Genomic DNA, 17838 nt, shown 5'->3' on the forward strand with positions numbered 1-17838 from the left:
AAGAGTGATAGAAACTATATAAGTTCATTAAATTGTTTCACCTATAAAAGAATAGCATAGGAAAAGAGGATTTTGAAAAAAATTATCCCAGCTTAAAAATCCTCAGGTTCAACTAAAAAGTCTCATAAAAGACTAATCAAAATTCTAGAAAATAACAAATATTCAAGGAACCTAGTCCCCTGATCATTTAAAAGCAATATATAAAAATTTCAAACAAGCAGTTAATAAAGGAAGGCACATATAAACTAAAACTCCAATTCTAAAAGAAGCAAAAGGTTTAAATAAATTAGCTAAGCCACAAAAATGACCGGAAAGGTGATTTAAAAAATCTACTGGAAATTTATGGCACCGCAGTTGAGTTTTATTTTTAAGGAATACTTGTAACATTATTGAAGGGATCTTAAGTCTTAGAGAAATATGGAGAACTCCTTGACTCATTTTATATTGTCAGATATCTCTAATTTAAAAATTATGGAAATGGAAAAATAAGAAATAAACTTCAGAGTAATGTCACTCATGGCCATAGATATAAAATTCTAATTATAAAGTTATCAATTACATTTGAGATCCTTATAAAAAATATAAGTCCTGACTGATAATATTAAATCAGTCAGGACTATAAAAAATATTAGTCCTGACTAATCAGAGCTTTCCAAGAATGGAAGCTGAGTTTAATTTAGCTGCTCTATCAACATAGTCAATCAGATCAACAAATCAAAGGGTAAAATCAGACTCAGATCAACAAATAATGAGAAGACTGAAGAAAAAAAATAGCCATTCCCAATTTAAAAAAAAGAAAATATTAAAAGTAAACAATTAAATGAAGACTAAGACCAACTCCAAAATAAATATCCCAAATGGCAAACAGAGCTATTTTAATTAAATAAGAAACCAGAGATTTCTATCCTTATTAATAACAGATATTACCTTAGACTAACATTATCTTATAGGCCTAGTGAATCTGATAGTCTTGAAAATAATAAATTATAGTAAACATAATAGAAAATAGAGTTCTCATGTTTTGCCAATAATATAATAGTAAAAGTAGAAACTCCCAAGGCTTCTATTTTTAAATAATTACAATATTAATAAGAGAATTTGGTAAAGTAAATAGAAACAGATATTATTTTTTTAACTTTAGAATAAGACCCTAGATTTAGAAATGGTGAGAAATATTCTCCTCACAATTACAGCAATACAAAAAAATAAGTTTGAATAACTTTAACAAGAAAAGAACAGAACTTTAATGAAGAAAATTATAAAAACTTGTGGAAGACCATAAACCCTCTGATTAAATAGAAATAATATAGTTTTAGATGAAAAGATATTAAAATATTAATTTAATGAAAATGTATTTGAAAGCTAAATAAAATCCTAAGAGAATTTTAATATTTATAAAACAAAAGGACTTCTAGGAAAATGTCTCTGGATTTACTTTCTTATAAGTCTTCTATGCAGAATATACTAAGAGAACAATGGGATAATAGTATATCAAGGAGATTGTTCCTGATAATCTGAATTGTTCCATGTAAAATTCCTGTACACCCACAAACCCAGAAGGGTGACATGACTACATAGTACAAGAATTAAAGAATGAGGGGGTCAGCCTCCGTGCATTACACTGTCCGTGCCAACCACAACCTCACCTTTTGCAAAGCATGCACCTGCTTTTAATGCAATGGTCTAGAAGGGACTCTACATGATCTGAGAACATGTAGAAACCAGATTTATAAATATAGATACAAATATCATGAACCAATATTATGATATATAATAAAAATCATGAATACCATAAACAAAACCAAGTAAGATTTGGTTCATAAATGCAAAGGTGGTTTAATTTTTTAAAAATTCACCTTATGAACAAACACAAAAGATAATGATGATATGATTATAATGATACAGAAAAAAATCTGACAAATTTTAACATAGGCTCATATATACAGACAAAAAATACATTATGAATAGAAGGGAACGTTTTTATCTAATAAAACAAAACAATTTTTCAGCACATATAGCACTTAAGGTTGAATTACTGAAAATTTTCTTCTGAAATAAGAAGTATAGCAGCTATCACCAGTTGTATTTAACATTTGTCCAGAGTCACTAGCCAGTTCAATGAAACAAAGAAAACAGAAGGCTTAAGATTTAGAAACAAGGAAATAAAAATCATCATTTGCAGAGAAAATAATTGTGAACCTAGAAAGTAAAAAATTTTTAAAATAATATATATATATACACACACACTCTCTTAACTATAATAAAATTAGCAGTTATTGGATACAAGATCAATATTTAAAAATATAATTGCACTTCTATATAATAGCAACACCAAAAAAGTTAATATAACTTATAATAGCTGTAAGCATATCAAAAACCTAAAAAAATTAGTGTTTTTTAAATCTACACACCAAAAGTTTCAGAACATTTAGAGAAATTAGAGATGACCTAAATAAACTGAGAAATTAGAGACATTTGAAAAGATCATTTGTCAATAAAATATAAGTAAGGGTTACAAATAAGAAATCACTTTATACCCACAGATTAGAAGAATTTTAGAGAATATAATGCCTATTGCTGATAGACAAATGAAAAAAGGCATTCCTATTTCGTTAGTGGAATTTTAAGTATTTAATGATTTAAGGGGAGAGTACATCTTAAAAATATATAGTGCCAGTCATAGTCATTTACTGCATGGAAATGAAAGCATCCTATATAAGAAAATGTGTACAAGAATGGATCTTGCAGCACTCTCATGATATTGTCACTCAATAGGATAGATACATTTTGCCATATCCAGACCAAAGAATTTAAGCAAGCAACAAATTAGGCTGCTTCCACTTCTAGGCAATGTTGAGTATCAGGGACAAGATTCAGTCGTCTTGAACTAGCCAAAAACAAAACAAAACACACAGAAAAAGACACCCATACACGATCCATTAGACATTGGTTTATGTAGCACAATGAAAATATAGGAACACAGGATAATGATCTCTCAGAGAGGAAAACCAAATGAGCTAAGCCATACTATTTCCCTAGCTTACCACCTAAATAGAGTTTCTAGCTCTATGTAGAAAGGTAGGAGCCAGGAGGAGTATGGTGGTGTCTTTAAGTTGAAAAGATGGAGGTGCTACTTTGGGGAGACTCAAGTGCCTAGAGTTCGTAAGGCAGCATACCAGGATGACAGGGCTGCAAAGAGAGAGAGGTCCAGAGATCTGCAGAGTCTCCTCTTTCCCCAAATCCCCACCTGAGCAAATGACCAGTGCATGGACGTGAGAAAACTATCTGAAATGGGCCACTGGAACATTTCCCAGAGGTTACAATGGGCCAGAAATGGAAGGCTCTTGTACCTATCACCAAAATGAAAAAAAAAAAATTATACAAAAGGATTGGATGGAGCACTCAAGTCAAATGAAAACTTATGTCCAAACAAAAACTTGTATGCAAATTTTGCAGAATATTCGTAGTGACCAACATTTAGGAAGAACCCAAATACCCTCCAACTGATCAATGGATAAACAAACTGTGCTTTATCGATGTAATGGATTACTACTCAGCAGTCAAAAAAGAAGGAACTACCACTGCAGTCAACAACATGAATGAGTCTCGAATCCATTCAGCTAACTGCAAGACAGATAGACTCCAAAGGCCACATACTGTAGGATCCTATGTATAGGACGTTGTGGAAAAGGCTAAACCATAGGGATAGAAATCAGATCAGTGGATGTCAGTGGCTGGAAATGAGACAGACGTGGACTATTAAGCTTTGGGAGGGGGGAATGGAACTCTGTTATATCTAGAGTTTTCTGATGGTTACACAATTATATATGTTTGTTCAAACTCAGTGAAGGTTGAATTTTATTGCATTTAAGTTATACTTTAACAGATGGACAGGGCCCTCAGATACCTGGGTGGGGTGCCATGAATGGCAGGGTCCCTGACACTGAAGGAGGCAGGCTGTGCCATCATTTGTGTAATGCCCTTCCCATAATAAAGTCTTCCAAGAGGTCACACCACTAATAAAAATAAATATCATTATATATTATATAATTAAACATAATATTATATAATTTAAATATTTATATAATATGTTATAATATAAATATTACAATATAAATACATTAAATATATATAAAAAACAGAAAAAGTAAAATACAAAAGGACTGATGACTTGGAGGAATTGCCATGAGCTATCTTAATAAAGGAAACAAGATAGAGATAATAGCTACAATAAGATCTCATTCTTTGGTAAAAACAAACAGTCGCCAAAATACCTATAACTTTAAATGTATACATATCTATTATATATACATACGTGGGCATGAGCATAGATAAAGGTCCAAGATAATTAACATGAGTTGCCTGTTTGGATATTTAATAAGGTAACAACTAAGAACTGGAAAATAAGAACCAACCAAAGAAGGAAGTTTAGAAAAATCAAGATTTTACCCTAAAAAGAAGAGCTAGATAATGTCAAGCTGTTCATCTCTTACATAAAGTTACATTTAGGAGTGTACATATAGGAGGAAAAATACTGACAATTAAACAGGTTTTTAAAGAGCTGTAACCCACAGACACAAATGTCTAAGAACATAATAGGTTGATATAAGTCTACAGTCTTAAATGTGGGAACCATGAGTCTGACCCTGCTGCTTCTCTCCCAGAATTCCCACTTCATTTGTCCTTGCACTTCCTGGTACTGATTTTTCCCCTTCTCATTTATGATGTAAGACCACTAGTGATCATCTTTAAGTTTGATAATGACAATGATAGGTGAAGAAGAACAGACTGGATGGAAGAGGTACTCCCTGATGTGCCTTTTTTTTTTTTTTTTTGAGATTTTATTTATTTATTCATGAGAGATACAGAGAGCGAGGCAGAAACATAGGCAGAGGGAGAAGCAGGCTCCCTTCTGGGGAGCCTGATGCGGGACTCCATCCGATGACCCTGGGATCACAATCTGGATCAAAAGTAGATGCTCACCCATTGAGCCACCAAGATGCCCCTGATTTACCCTTTCTAGAGAACAGCTGTAATTTCTTTGCTGCTCTCACTTTCAATTTTAAAAGCCATCCCTAGTTTTATCAGTTTGTTACTTGTTAACATTGTTTATATCATAGATAAAGAAAAATGCATCCTTCAATATTTAACAAAGGGGACCTTTTAGAATCATTTTTAGCATAAATCATCATTAAACAGTAATTATAAGATGTCAGAAGACTGCTTATAAATGTTTTCTAATTGTCAAAGTCCTGGTGGTATTCCTAGTTTTCTGACCAGAATGCACAACAAATAGATTTTAACATTGAATAGGCTTTTACTCTACAAAAAACCTTCCCAGGAATTACTTCATTTAATCCGCATAATAATTTTACCTAAAGGATAATTTGATTTTCCCTATTTTCTAGCTGAAAAAAAAAAAAAAAGAGTACAAAGGCATTTAGCAGATTTGTGCAATGTCAACAACATCCTAACTTAGCCTTGGGCAACCAGTGCTCTCTGCCACCCTGCTGTGGGAGACATCACCTAAGGCCACCATACGCACTGAATAGCTCCTGGAATCACTGCATTGGTTTAGCCCTGCATATGGTTTCCCTAGGACTTCCACCCATTCATGGTTATCTACCCAAGTCTTGCACACTCTCTATTCCCCTCATCTCAGCAAGATTATTTTTTTTAACAGAAAACTGATTTATTTGTAACACAGCCCACTCCCAACACTTTGATAAACATACATGTAGAAAGAGTCACACTTAGCCATTTAGCCAAAGGCAGAGCTTCATGGCTCTCAAAACAGCAAGCCCATCGCTCCCAGGGACCCAAGTGCAGGGCCAATCTGAACACACCAACAGACAAGCTCCCAATGAGGATGGCCCTTGGTCTCAGAGTCTCACTCTTCCCGGACACCTCTTAAACATAACTGCAGGGGTGCCTGTTGGCTCAGTGGTTGAGCCAGCTCAGGCTGTGATGATGGGGTTCTGGGATCGGGTCCCACATCAGGCTCCCCACAGGGAGCCTGTTTCTACCTCTGCCTATGTCTCTGCCTCTTTCTGTGTCTCTCATGAATAAATAAAATAAACATGCAAAATAAAAAACGTTTCTTAACTGCAGCCTTCTACCCCGCACCCCCCACCAAGCCAAGTCCCAGCCTCTGAGCCACTGGAGAAGTTTCGTTTGTAGGATCACCGACATGCTTCCGGCCTTACAGAAAGTGTTGTGTCTCCGCCTTTTAGAACAAAACTAATTGGTCACATGCTTTCATAGACTGAATGGTCACCATGGTCCTCCAGAGAAATTTCACATTCCTAAGCCCTCTGTAATTCCCCTCTTTCCTCGCCTGCTTCATCATTTCTGTACTCTGCCCAAGCATGTGTCTCTCAACTAGAACCACCTGCAACTCTCCCATCCTCTTCTAGCATATTCCCTCAATTAGAACATCTCCCTTGGCAGCTCTCCTTCCTTATTTCAGCCTTTCTGGCAACTTCTCATTTCCCTTCATGCTCAGTTCAGGAGTCACCTCCTTCAGGAAAACATCTTGATTCCACCTGAGTCACCCTCCATCTCATATAAAACATTTATTATATCTTATTGCAAATCCTCATTTATTTGCTTTGGTTACTAGACCTCAGACCACCCCAAAGGCAGGGAGAATGGCTTCCATCTGTGTACCCCAGGTCTAACATAGGATATATTCTCAGTAATTGGTTTTAGAAAAGAAAAAGAAACAGTATATGAGCTTGAGGAAAATGGACTATTAACTTAGAGTTCCAATAATTAGTCCTGATTCACACTTTAATCCACCACAGAATGTTAAAAAATAAGGTTCATTGGTACAAAAAGAAAAATTAGGACCTTACAGCCTTGTCAACTAAACTGGGTTTACAGTTTTAGACAACAGATGGATGGCCAAAGTCTCACTCCCTATTCCCTTGCATGCTTCCCCACCAACTCCAGTTTCCAATGGTTGTAATTTAAAATACTGTCAACACTGTTAGTTCAAGCATACCTCTTTGGAAATCTCAAAGGAGAAATAAATAGAATAATCTCCAAGGGGGCTATATGAGCTTAAAGAAGATCGACAGTACAGTTGTATTATTATAAAGTTAATATGAGACTCCTGTACCTAGGCAATGACATCCACACAAATGAGAAAAAGAACAAAACCCTTCTGATTTCCTTGGAGATTCACAAATCCTTATTGAAATGTTACGTGTCCTTTGCTCTATTTTAATAAGCGATGTAAAAATTGTAATGATGGTTAAAAATACATGAGAAAGGGGATCCCTGGGTGGCGCAGTGGTTTAGCGCCTGCCTTTGGCCCAGGGCGCGATCCTGGAGACCCGGGATCGAGTCCCACGTCGGGCTCCCAGTGCATGGAGCCTGCTTCTCCCTCTGCCTGTGTCTCTGTCCCCTCCCCCTCTCTGTGTGACTATCATAAATAAATAAAAATTAAAAAAATAAAAATATTTAAAAAAATACACAAGATAGAAGATTGTTACAAAGAAGCTTTTAGAATGATTACATTGCATTCAAGTATTTGTCAATTTATTTTTATAGATAGTGCTAAACCTCTGTTCTCTATTTCCAGAAGGAAGATTAAACTATTTTTTTCCTGTTTTGCAAAAAGTGGGTTGCTCTAAAAAGAAAGCAAGGCTACTGTACATGAGTTCTGGCAATTAGAGGAAATTATCGGAAGACCTGCCCCCCTCGCCATGCCTTCAACCCAACCTTGTAAAAAGTGAGACAACAAAAATCTTGGTTATTGAAATAATACTCTTTTCAGGAAACCCAATTAATTTCAAATTATCATGTTGGAGAGTTTCCAGCAAGACACACCAGAGTCTCAGGCATACGGTCTATAACTAGAAATGAAAACGGATAGTATCATCATTTGGCAACATGAAAGAAAGGCAACAAAATGTTTTTTAGGAGGAAAATATCCTATCATGACTTTTGTTTGCCATGTGATCAGCATCCTGAAGGTGGTTCTCTCCACTGGCCAATCCTTTCGTGACTTCCCAGTGTGAATCTTCTGTGAGAAATGGCTCCCAGCTGCAGAAACCAGACTCAAAGTCACACGTGAGATGATTTGCTGCTCCACATGGAAAACCAGTGAAGAGAAATTAGGTAGGAAACTTAATTCCTGAAACACTTATTTCATATTAGCCAACCAACTCCGGAGGGCTGAATGATCATTTCACTTTATAATAAATGTTTTCTGATTATCCGAATAGTTTTACTTTTTCCAACAGCATAACTTTCCATGTGTTGGGTGAGGTATCACCCTTCTATATGCTTCTAACTAAAAGTCTGGCACATTTCATCCTGGCTGGCCATCTCTATTGTACTTAGAGATGCAAGGTGAAACTACAGCTTTTCAGGGAGTTAACTGATTCATCTGCCAAGACTAACAAGATTCGCCTGCCGAGTTAGTAGTTTTAAAAAGATCCATTTGAAAGAGGGGAATGGATTCTGGACAGCTGAATAGTTTGTGGCTGGCACCTTGGTATTCATTCCCTTATGCTATTTTTAACAGTTTCTCAAAAAAAAAAAAAAAGTCTAGGCACTTTGGAATTGCAGGTAAATTAAATACTCTGATCCTTGCTTTTGTTTGCTTCTTAATACACAACTAAATAGTTGGGAAATAGTTAAGTTTCTTTGATCACACAAAAAAAAAAAAAACAAAACAAAAAAAAACATATGGAGTTTCCTCAAAAAGTTAAAAATAGAACTACCTTTAGGATCCAGCAATAGCCCTACTTGGTATTCACCCAAAGGGCACAAAAATACTGATTTGAAGGGATACCAGCACCTCGATGTTTATAGCAGCATTATCAACAGTTTCCAAATTATGGAGAGAGCCCAAATGTCCATTGACTGATGAATGCTTAAAGAATATATGGTATATACATACACACACTGACACACACACTGAACTATTATTCAGCCATAAAAAAAGATTGAAACCTTGTCATTTATAATGACATGGATGGAACTAGAGAATACTATGCTGAGCAAAATAAGCCAGTCAGAGAAAGACAAATACTATATGATTTCACTCATATGTAGAATTTAAGAAAACAGATGAACATAAGGTGGGGGAAAAAAAGAGGCAAAGCAGGAAGCAGATGCTGAACAAAGTGAGGGTGGGTGGGGCATGGGGGTTAAACAAGTGATGGGGATTAAGGAGGGCATTTGTGATGAGCACTGGGTAGTGTAAGTGATAAATCACTAAATTCTACACCTAAAACTAATAACACTATGTTGACTAGAATTTAAATAAAAACTTGAAGAAAAAAATAATGCAAAGAAATAACTTAAGAAAAGAGGAACTAGTTCTAGATTAAGTGGGTGTTTGGGGTTATTAGCTTCATGGGTCTTTACCAGTTTCGCCACCAGATTAGTGAGATACAGTAGCAAGACTGAGCAGTAACCTAGAAATTCTAACAACTTGATGTGTGCTTTTGAGGAATTAGTTTTTATGTGTTTAAATTCCCTTTGAATGAAATAAGAATCATAGTATCAGGCTATCCTAGATAATAGCTTGGGGAATAAATCAGTACAATGTAAAAAACTATTTCTTTTTTTAATAATAAATTTATTTTTATTGGTGTTCAATTTGCCACCATACAGAATAACACCCAGTGCTCATCCCGTCAAGTGCCCCCCTCAGTGCCCGTCACCCATTCACCCCCACCCCCCGCCCTCCTCCCCTTCCACCACCCCTATATTCTTTTTCATGCATAAGCTTTTTTACAACACTGGGAGAAAGGGGACAAAATAATTCTTGGCCAGACTATATCCAAAGTCTTAACAAGCTCCCTAGGATCCAAACGCTATCTTAGTAATAAGAACAATAGACATGTTACCAGAAGTTCCCAGTATGTGCCAGGTTTGTGGGTTGTTTGTTTGTTTGTTTGTTTTAACATATATTACCATTAGACCTTTCAAATACCCTCCACAGTAAGTGTAATCATCCGCTAAAAAGAAAAGCTGCCCTAAGCAACTTGTCTGTGGTAAATTTAGTAAATGGAACATCCAGGCTTTAAAATGTCTGACACCAAAGCTTATATACTATGAAGCCTCCCGAAACCAGGGATTCCATCATCATATGCCTGCTCTTATTATTTTCAATTTTAAATAATATGACCAAATTCAGGCACCCAGGGGACTCAACTTGTTAAGTGACCAACTCCTGATTTTGGCACAGGTCATGATCTCAGTGCTGTGAGATCGAGCCCTGCATCAGGCTCCAGGCTTGGCTCAGAGTCGGCTTGAGATTCTCTGTCCCTCTCTGCACACCCTCCCCTCACTCAGGCTCTCTAAATAATAAGTAAGCAAATAAATGAATAAAATATTTTAAAAAATTATAATATGACCAATTTGACCATTATAATGAGTAAGCTCATTGTATCTTAACTATCAAAGGATCTTCAAATTTCTATAAACAGGGACGCCTGGTTTCACGACAAGATAGTTCATTACTAGCATGGCAATTCTTAAAACACTCAAGTCCACTATGCAAGTAATACTGCCACTTAAAATTTCTCTACATGTCAACCTTTAGATCTCAGAGCTATGCTTGTTTAGCTAGTCATATAATGGATATAGAATATTATTTTTTTCTTTACAAGCAAATACTTTATTCTCCCTTAAATAGATTTCCCCAAAGATAAATATGAATTAAGTGCAGTATGATAATGAAAAAATGTTGTGTATCACCTAATGGTGAATCAATATACAAGGAAATGTCACTCACCCATATACCTAGCTGAAAATCTATTGCTTCTGAATGTGATTTTCTTTCTTTCTTTTTTTTTTTTTTTTTAATTTATGATAGTCACACAGAGAGAGAGAGAGAGGCAGAGACATAGGCAGAGGGAGAAGCAGGCTCCATGCACCGGGAGCCCGACGTGGGATTGGATCCCGGGTCTCCAGGATCGCGCCCTGGGCCAAAGGCAGGCCCTAAACCGCTGTGCCACCCAGGGATCCCCTGAATGTGATTTTCTTTACTCGGCTCTGCCTACAGGGTTTATAGGATATCACTGACAAAAAGTTACTCCTCAAAGAAGACTCTCTTCTCTTTTTTGCCATAGACTTAATCACCAAAGACCAGCTGTGATGGTCTCTCTGGGCATCAGGAAAATCCTCTGGTCTTGTTCCTTGGTTCTCTATGAACCTTGCCTCTTCTAAGTCAATTGGTAGAGTGCAGAAATACTCAAGACTCAAAATACATATCTGACCTCTGAAATGTGCTTAAAGGTTCCAAATACTTGGTTTTGGACCTGATCAAGAAACCCTTCCACTTACTTCCAAGGGTACCTTTCTTCCCTGAAGTACACTTTCCTGGAATAGAAAATCTTACATTAAAAAAAAAGAAAAAAAGAAGAAAATCTTCCATGGGTAGGGTGACCACACATCTGGGTCACCACAGTTTATGCCTATTGTCCCAGCATAATAAATAATACCTCTTCTTTTTTTTTTCTTCTCAACTGTTCCTATTTGGCTGATAAATTCAATATTGCTCAGTTGGGGGTCAATAAATTATACATTGGGGGATTCTGAGTGGTTCAGTCAGTTAAGGATCCGACTCTTGGTTTCAGCTAGGACTGTGACCTCAGGATGGTGAGATCCAGCCCCATGTGGGACTCCACGATCAACAGGGAGTCTATTTAAGATTCTCTCTCTCCCTCACACCTCCCCCATTCATTCTCTCTCCCTCTCTCAAATAAATAATTTTTTTGAAAAAGCTGTATATTAATACACAAAGGAAATAAATCTGTGCAAATAACAATCTTATGCACTGCAGGTGACCACTGAAGTTAGAAGTAACCGTCGGATTCCTCAATGAGGCAGCATACGGAAATGGCAATAAGGCCAGTAAGCATGTATGGAAAGTACAACGTGACCCAAGCATCACCAAATCCTTCCACAGGCTCTTCACAACTGTACCTAGGTCACTGAACTGCAAAGATGCGAAGATGTCAAGACAAAATAACTTTGGATTGGATCAATGTTGAAGTGTGGCTTTAGAAGAAAAGTTGATTTAACTATCCAGATATTTCACCAGGTAAAATGTCAATCATTGCACTTCCCACAAAACATGCAACACCCTGTCCTTTGAAAAATGAAAATTAGTTTTTAAAATCCATCACCTTCAAAATATATGAAAGCAAAACGATGCAGTCATCTCTATAAAAATCTTGGTGAATTGCTCATCTATGAGATAATGACATTTATCTCAATATACTTCAAAGGACATTTTTTAAAGCTAAATATTCTAGAACCTAACTGCACTATAAAATATATATCAAATTTCAGTCACCAAAGTTTAGATTCTTCCATTAAAATTTCCCTACATAATTCAAAAAGTTTAGAGTGTAGTTATAAATATCTGAAGAAAACCAGGAGATCCAATGTGTCATTAGAGACACATTCTGGCCACTAATAAATGCTGATTATGCCATATAGAATAAATGCTACCTGTCTATAAAATCTAAAAAAGCATCAATTCATAAGTAGAATATATTCATTACAAACAGTGATTTTGATTATTTTGTTGCTTTTAACTTTCTGTGATTGTAGAACACACTTCACAATTTCTAATCAGAGCATGAGAAATGCCACTGTTCATAATTTTAGTGAAATTTTGCTGAGTTCACTTGAGTAATATTTTAAAATTATGACAAAGCTTTCTCTTGCATATTTAACCACTGCATTATATTGGCAGGAGAGAAAAAATTCACTCTGGTAGCTGGAGAAATTCTTCTGGATCATGAAAATTAAAATATTTATGAATCATCTAGTTCAGAAGTAAATCAACTTTCTATTATATTAGAAAAAAATATGTATAGGGATAAATGGAGAATGTTCCATTCAATAAGCATATACTAGGTCTTAATATGATACAAACATTTTGTTAATATTTATTGAGTAACCACAGGATCTTTTCTCATATATATGTGTGTGTATATATATATGTATATATATATATATATATATAGGAAATAGGAAATTTTTAGCACAATTTTTCTTCAAAATAAAAAAAAATTCAGAGACAGCATCACAGAATACATTAAATGCACTGCATTGGATTCTTAGTTTAAGAGTCTTTCCCTTGAATACTGTACCAACTTTCACTTGAATATTGTACCAACTTCTTCTGTAAAGTGTCACCATTTTTACAGCATTTTCTTTTTTAAATCTTTAAAAAAAATATTTATTTAGAAAGCAAGAGAGCGAGAGAGCAGGCACACGCATGCAGGGGTAAGTAGGAGAGGGAAAGAGAATTTCAAGCCGACTCCACACTGAGAGTGGAGCCTGACTTGAAGTGTGATCCCACCACCCTGAGATCATGACCTGAACTGAAATCAAGAGTCAGATGCTTAACTGACTGAGTCACCCAGGTGTATTAGCATTTTAAAAGCTCTATAAAATTCCTACAATTAAAAGAACTTTTTTATCCTCCAGAATTTCCCACACAATTTTGATTTGAACATAAATCTGTCTATCCTTCCTTTTTTTTTTTTTTTTTTTGGAAAAAAATAGTCTTTTTCCATGCCACAACTGAAAAAGATGTATACTTTTTCTTCTTTTGTGATAAAACATTAATGGCATAAAATTGACCTTTTTAACTATTTTTTTAAATTTCTATTTATTTATGATAGTCACAGAGAGAGAGAGAGAGAGAGAGAGGCAGAGACATAGGCAGATGGAGAAGCAGGCTCCATGCACTGGGAGCCCGACGTGGGATTCGATCCCCGGTCTCCATGATCGCACCCTGGGCCAAAGGCAGGCGCTAAACCGCTGAGCCACCCAGGGATCCCCCTTTTTAACTATTTTAAATGTACAGTTCAGCAGCAAGTACATTCACACTTTTGTGCATCCATCACCATCACGCATCTCCAGAACTTCATCTTTGCAAAGTGAAACTCAATACCCATTCAACACCAATGTACCATCTTTCCCTCCCCCGTCTCCCCTGGCCTCCATTCTGCTTTGTTTCTATGAATCTGACTCCTCCACGTACCTTATATAAGTAGAATTATACAATATTTGTCCTTCTGTGACTTATTTCATTTAACATAATGTCTTTTAGGTCCATTCATATTGTAGCATGTGTCTGGAAATTAGGAATATTTTATATGTAAATTTTTCAGCTAGCCAATGTATACCCTTTGGTATGTTTGGAACAAGGTCTATTGTATTTATTTAATTAAATAAATTAATTAAATATAGAAATATTTAAAGAGGGATCCCTGGGTGACGCAGCGGTTTGGCGCCTGCCTTTGGCCCAGGGCGCGATCCTGGAGACCCGGGATCGAGTCCCACGTCGGGCTCCCGGTGCATGGAGCCTGCTTCTCCCTCTGCCTGTGTCTCTGCCTCTCTCTCTCTCTGTGTGACTATAATAAATAAATAAATAAATAAATAAATAAATAAATAAATAAATAATAGAAATATTTAAAGATACATTGCAATGTAAGCTCCTGTCTTATACAGGAGCATATTAATAACTGTCGAATATCTTTCCCTTGGAATCATGCAGATTTGTCCCGTGATTGGCGTATTTTACTTAGCATAAAGACTCCATTTACGTGGCTATCTAAAATATTCAAACTCCTAGAAGCAGAGTGCAGGACAGTGGCTACCAGGAGGTAGGGGGTACAGGGAAATGGTGAGTTTTTGTTCAATGGCTATGAAGTTTCAGTCATGCAAGATGAATTAATTCAGAATTCTGCACAGCACACAGCCTCCAGTCAACAGTCTTGTATTGGGCACTCTCCGCCCCCCCCCCCAATTATTTTGCAATGCTTTTATTGAAAGCTGTGCTGAAAAAATACGGCCTTTCCTACACGATTTTCCGAAAAGGCAGAAAAGGGGTATGAAAAAAGAAAAAAAAAAAAAGTCACTTTTCTGCTCTCTAACGCCCGTTTTGCAGGAACGTTTTCCACGTTCATTTAAATGATGTGTTTGAGGCTGAAAGTGCTGTCACAGGTGTTGGCCCCTGGGACTCCCCCACACATCTCCATGATGGGGACTTCTGGGGCCTGAGTGGCGAAGTTTTACTGAGCAGGAGCATCTAGTCTGTCTACAACTTTGACAGGGGAGATCTTCCCCTCGGGAGGAGTTCTAAGGCTTCTGACAAGTCCCGCAAAGTCGCCTGAAGGTAGACCCTGCTGCGAGCGCCCCGACGCAGCGCGCGCCGCCCCCGGCCACGGGATGCTGCGGTCCCTGCAGCGGTAACCGCCCATCGGTGCCCTGGGAGCTGGGGGCGCGGGTGGCCCCCGCCCGCCCGGCTGGGGGCTCGGGGGTCTCCACGTCTCGCGCGCGCGTGGGGAGGGGGCGGCGGCAGCGCTCGGGGCGGGGGGCGCGGCTCGGGGAGGGGCTGCCCTGCGGGGTCGCCGCCCTGCTGCACCGCGGCCGCCCCGCCCCGGGCGGGCTCCACACCTGCACCCCGCGGCGCTGCTTCTCGGGCGCGGCCCGGGGCGGGAGAGGGGAGCCCGCGGCGCGCTCCCCCGCGGCCAGAGGGTGCCCCCCCGTCGCCCGCCCGCTGCGGGGAGGCAGGTGCGGCCCGCGAGGCCGCGGAAGGGCAGGCCGGAGGGTAGCCCCGCCCCGGCGCCCGAGCTTCTCGGAACCTCCGCCCCCCGGGCCCCGCCGCGTCCCCCGCCAATCGCTGGCTGTGTCCTTCCTCCCTAAGGAAGGGACACCAAGGATCAGGGGGCCTCCGGGCTCCACGAACTGCAGGCGGTGCTTAGCGTATTTGTTGTAAGGCAATGATGCCTCAATACAACTTCTTAGAATCTATCGTTTGGTGTCATAGCGATGCTCTTTGGAAAAAGTTACAGGCGTTTTAGCTTGTTTGAAAGGTCAGAAAGACGGGATAGAAGCATGTTTCATTCACTTCATGAACTTAAGAATTCTGTTTATAACAAAAGTCTGCATTACGGAGTCAATTTGTTAAACAAAAATTTTAAAGTATGTGTAGAAGGACGCCTGAGCATCTGCCTTCAGCTCAAGGCATGATCCCAGGATCCTGAGATGGAGTCAGGAATCGGGGTCCCCCTCTTCCTATGTCTCTGCCTCTCTCTCTGGGTCTATCATGAATAAATAAAATAAAGATCAGCCCCGCATTGACTTCCCCACTGAGGGTTGAGTCTGCGGATTCCCTCTACCCCTCTGCTTGTGTATTCTCTCTCTCTCAAGTGAATGAATAAATAAATAAAATATTTTTTAAAAACAATATGTGTAGAATGTTTCAAAGTGGTTTTAAATTTCAAAGGGAAGTTCCTCCTATTTGGTAAAAATATATATAAGCATGTGTACATATGCACAAATGTATTAAATATCTTAGTGCAGAAAATAGTGTAATGTCATATCAGTTCTAATAATTCCATTGCTGTATAAATAATTTTCTCAAAACAAACACGACTGTACAAATATTGACATGAAATACTCATGTTGACATCAAAATAGATGGATATATATGCATTAAAATACATAAATGTTTTGTAATCTGTAAAATGGCTACATTTTCATTTCATAAAAGCTATAGGAAGTTGATCTCAAGCAAGCACGCACGCCAGGTTTTCTTTGTTCAAATGAAGTTACATAAGTTGGAAAATTTAAACACTAACGCTATTTGTTGATAAGCATGGACATCTGTCCCTTCATTCAAAAAAAAAAAAAAAAAAAAAAAAGCAAATAGCAGAATGGTATCAACATAGAATCCACTTGAAAATTCCCAAATATGTAACCAGTGGAACTTCAACAAAGGAAGAGAAATGGGAAAATATATTCGAAATCAAATGCTAAAACACCTACTAACAGTCCAGGTGGAATTTGATTAAGAAAACCAATTAAAAGGAGAGCATAAAGAACCTCCTCACTGCAGGGGGGGAGTGGGGAGGAGAAAAAAAGCTAAGTGTCAATATGCACAATTGAAAAGAGAGGAGATATATTTACTTTCAACCATTGAAAGTGAGAATAATTCAAACCATTAGAAAGATAAATCTCTCCAAAAGAAGTGGACCAAATAGCTTATAAGAAAATTTAAAGCATAGGAAAGAAATTGCCAGTCACATTAGAGAAAATGAATGGTCCTCACATAATTTTTTGAGTGAGAAAAGCACCCAAAAATTCCACTGAAATCATATTGGGAAGTAGATTGTTTTGTTTAAAACTAGGGTTAAGGGATCCCTGGGTGGCGCAGCGGTTTGGCACCTGCCTTTGGCCCAGGGCGCGATCCTGGAGACCTGGGATCGAATCCCACGTCGGGCTCCCGGTGCATGGAGTCTCCTTCTCCCTCTGTCTGTGTCTCTGCCTCTCTCTCTCTGTGACTATCATAAATAATAAATAAAAAAGAAAATAAAAATAAAAGTAGGGTTAAAACTAGGTGTCTGAGGAATTAATGAAATTAAAAATACCCATCAACAGAAGCATTTTATACCAAGAACTTTTCATTAAAAAGATGACATTTATCTTGTTGCAATATTTTTCTCTTGTTCAATAAAATACATCACTAAAATAAAACTGTGCAGCAAAATAAATGTCAAATTTTTAATAATTAAGAAGACCCACTTGGTGATATGGGATTTGGATTCATTTAGTTAGAATCCATTGTTTCCAAAGAGACACAAATATCATAGTTGCTAAGTTACCTCATATGAGAACCATCATGTGGGTTGTAAATTAAATTATATTACCTTTCAAATACAACTACATTGGAATAATAATTAGATTTCTTGTCATCACTCCTATCAAAGATTCTCCATAAAAGTCCTAAAAGGCAGGTGTTGAACCTAAATTTTGCCTAGTCATGATAGCAACCGTGATTGACAT

General features: G+C 37.7%; 1 protein-coding gene across 1 annotated transcript in view; it reads right to left on the bottom strand.

Annotated features, from left to right (window-relative positions):
* MALRD1 (MAM and LDL receptor class A domain containing 1) overlaps nt 1-17838 on the bottom strand; it is a 755529-nt gene that overhangs the window by 662983 nt on the left and 74708 nt on the right. The window contains 1 exon segment of the mRNA XM_072825144.1: nt 7947-8092. Coding sequence (XP_072681245.1) covers nt 7947-8092 — 146 coding nt within the window.

Source organism: Canis lupus, chromosome 5 (genome assembly GCF_048164855.1).
Source record: "Canis lupus baileyi chromosome 5, mCanLup2.hap1, whole genome shotgun sequence".
NCBI lineage: Eukaryota > Metazoa > Chordata > Mammalia > Carnivora > Canidae > Canis > Canis lupus.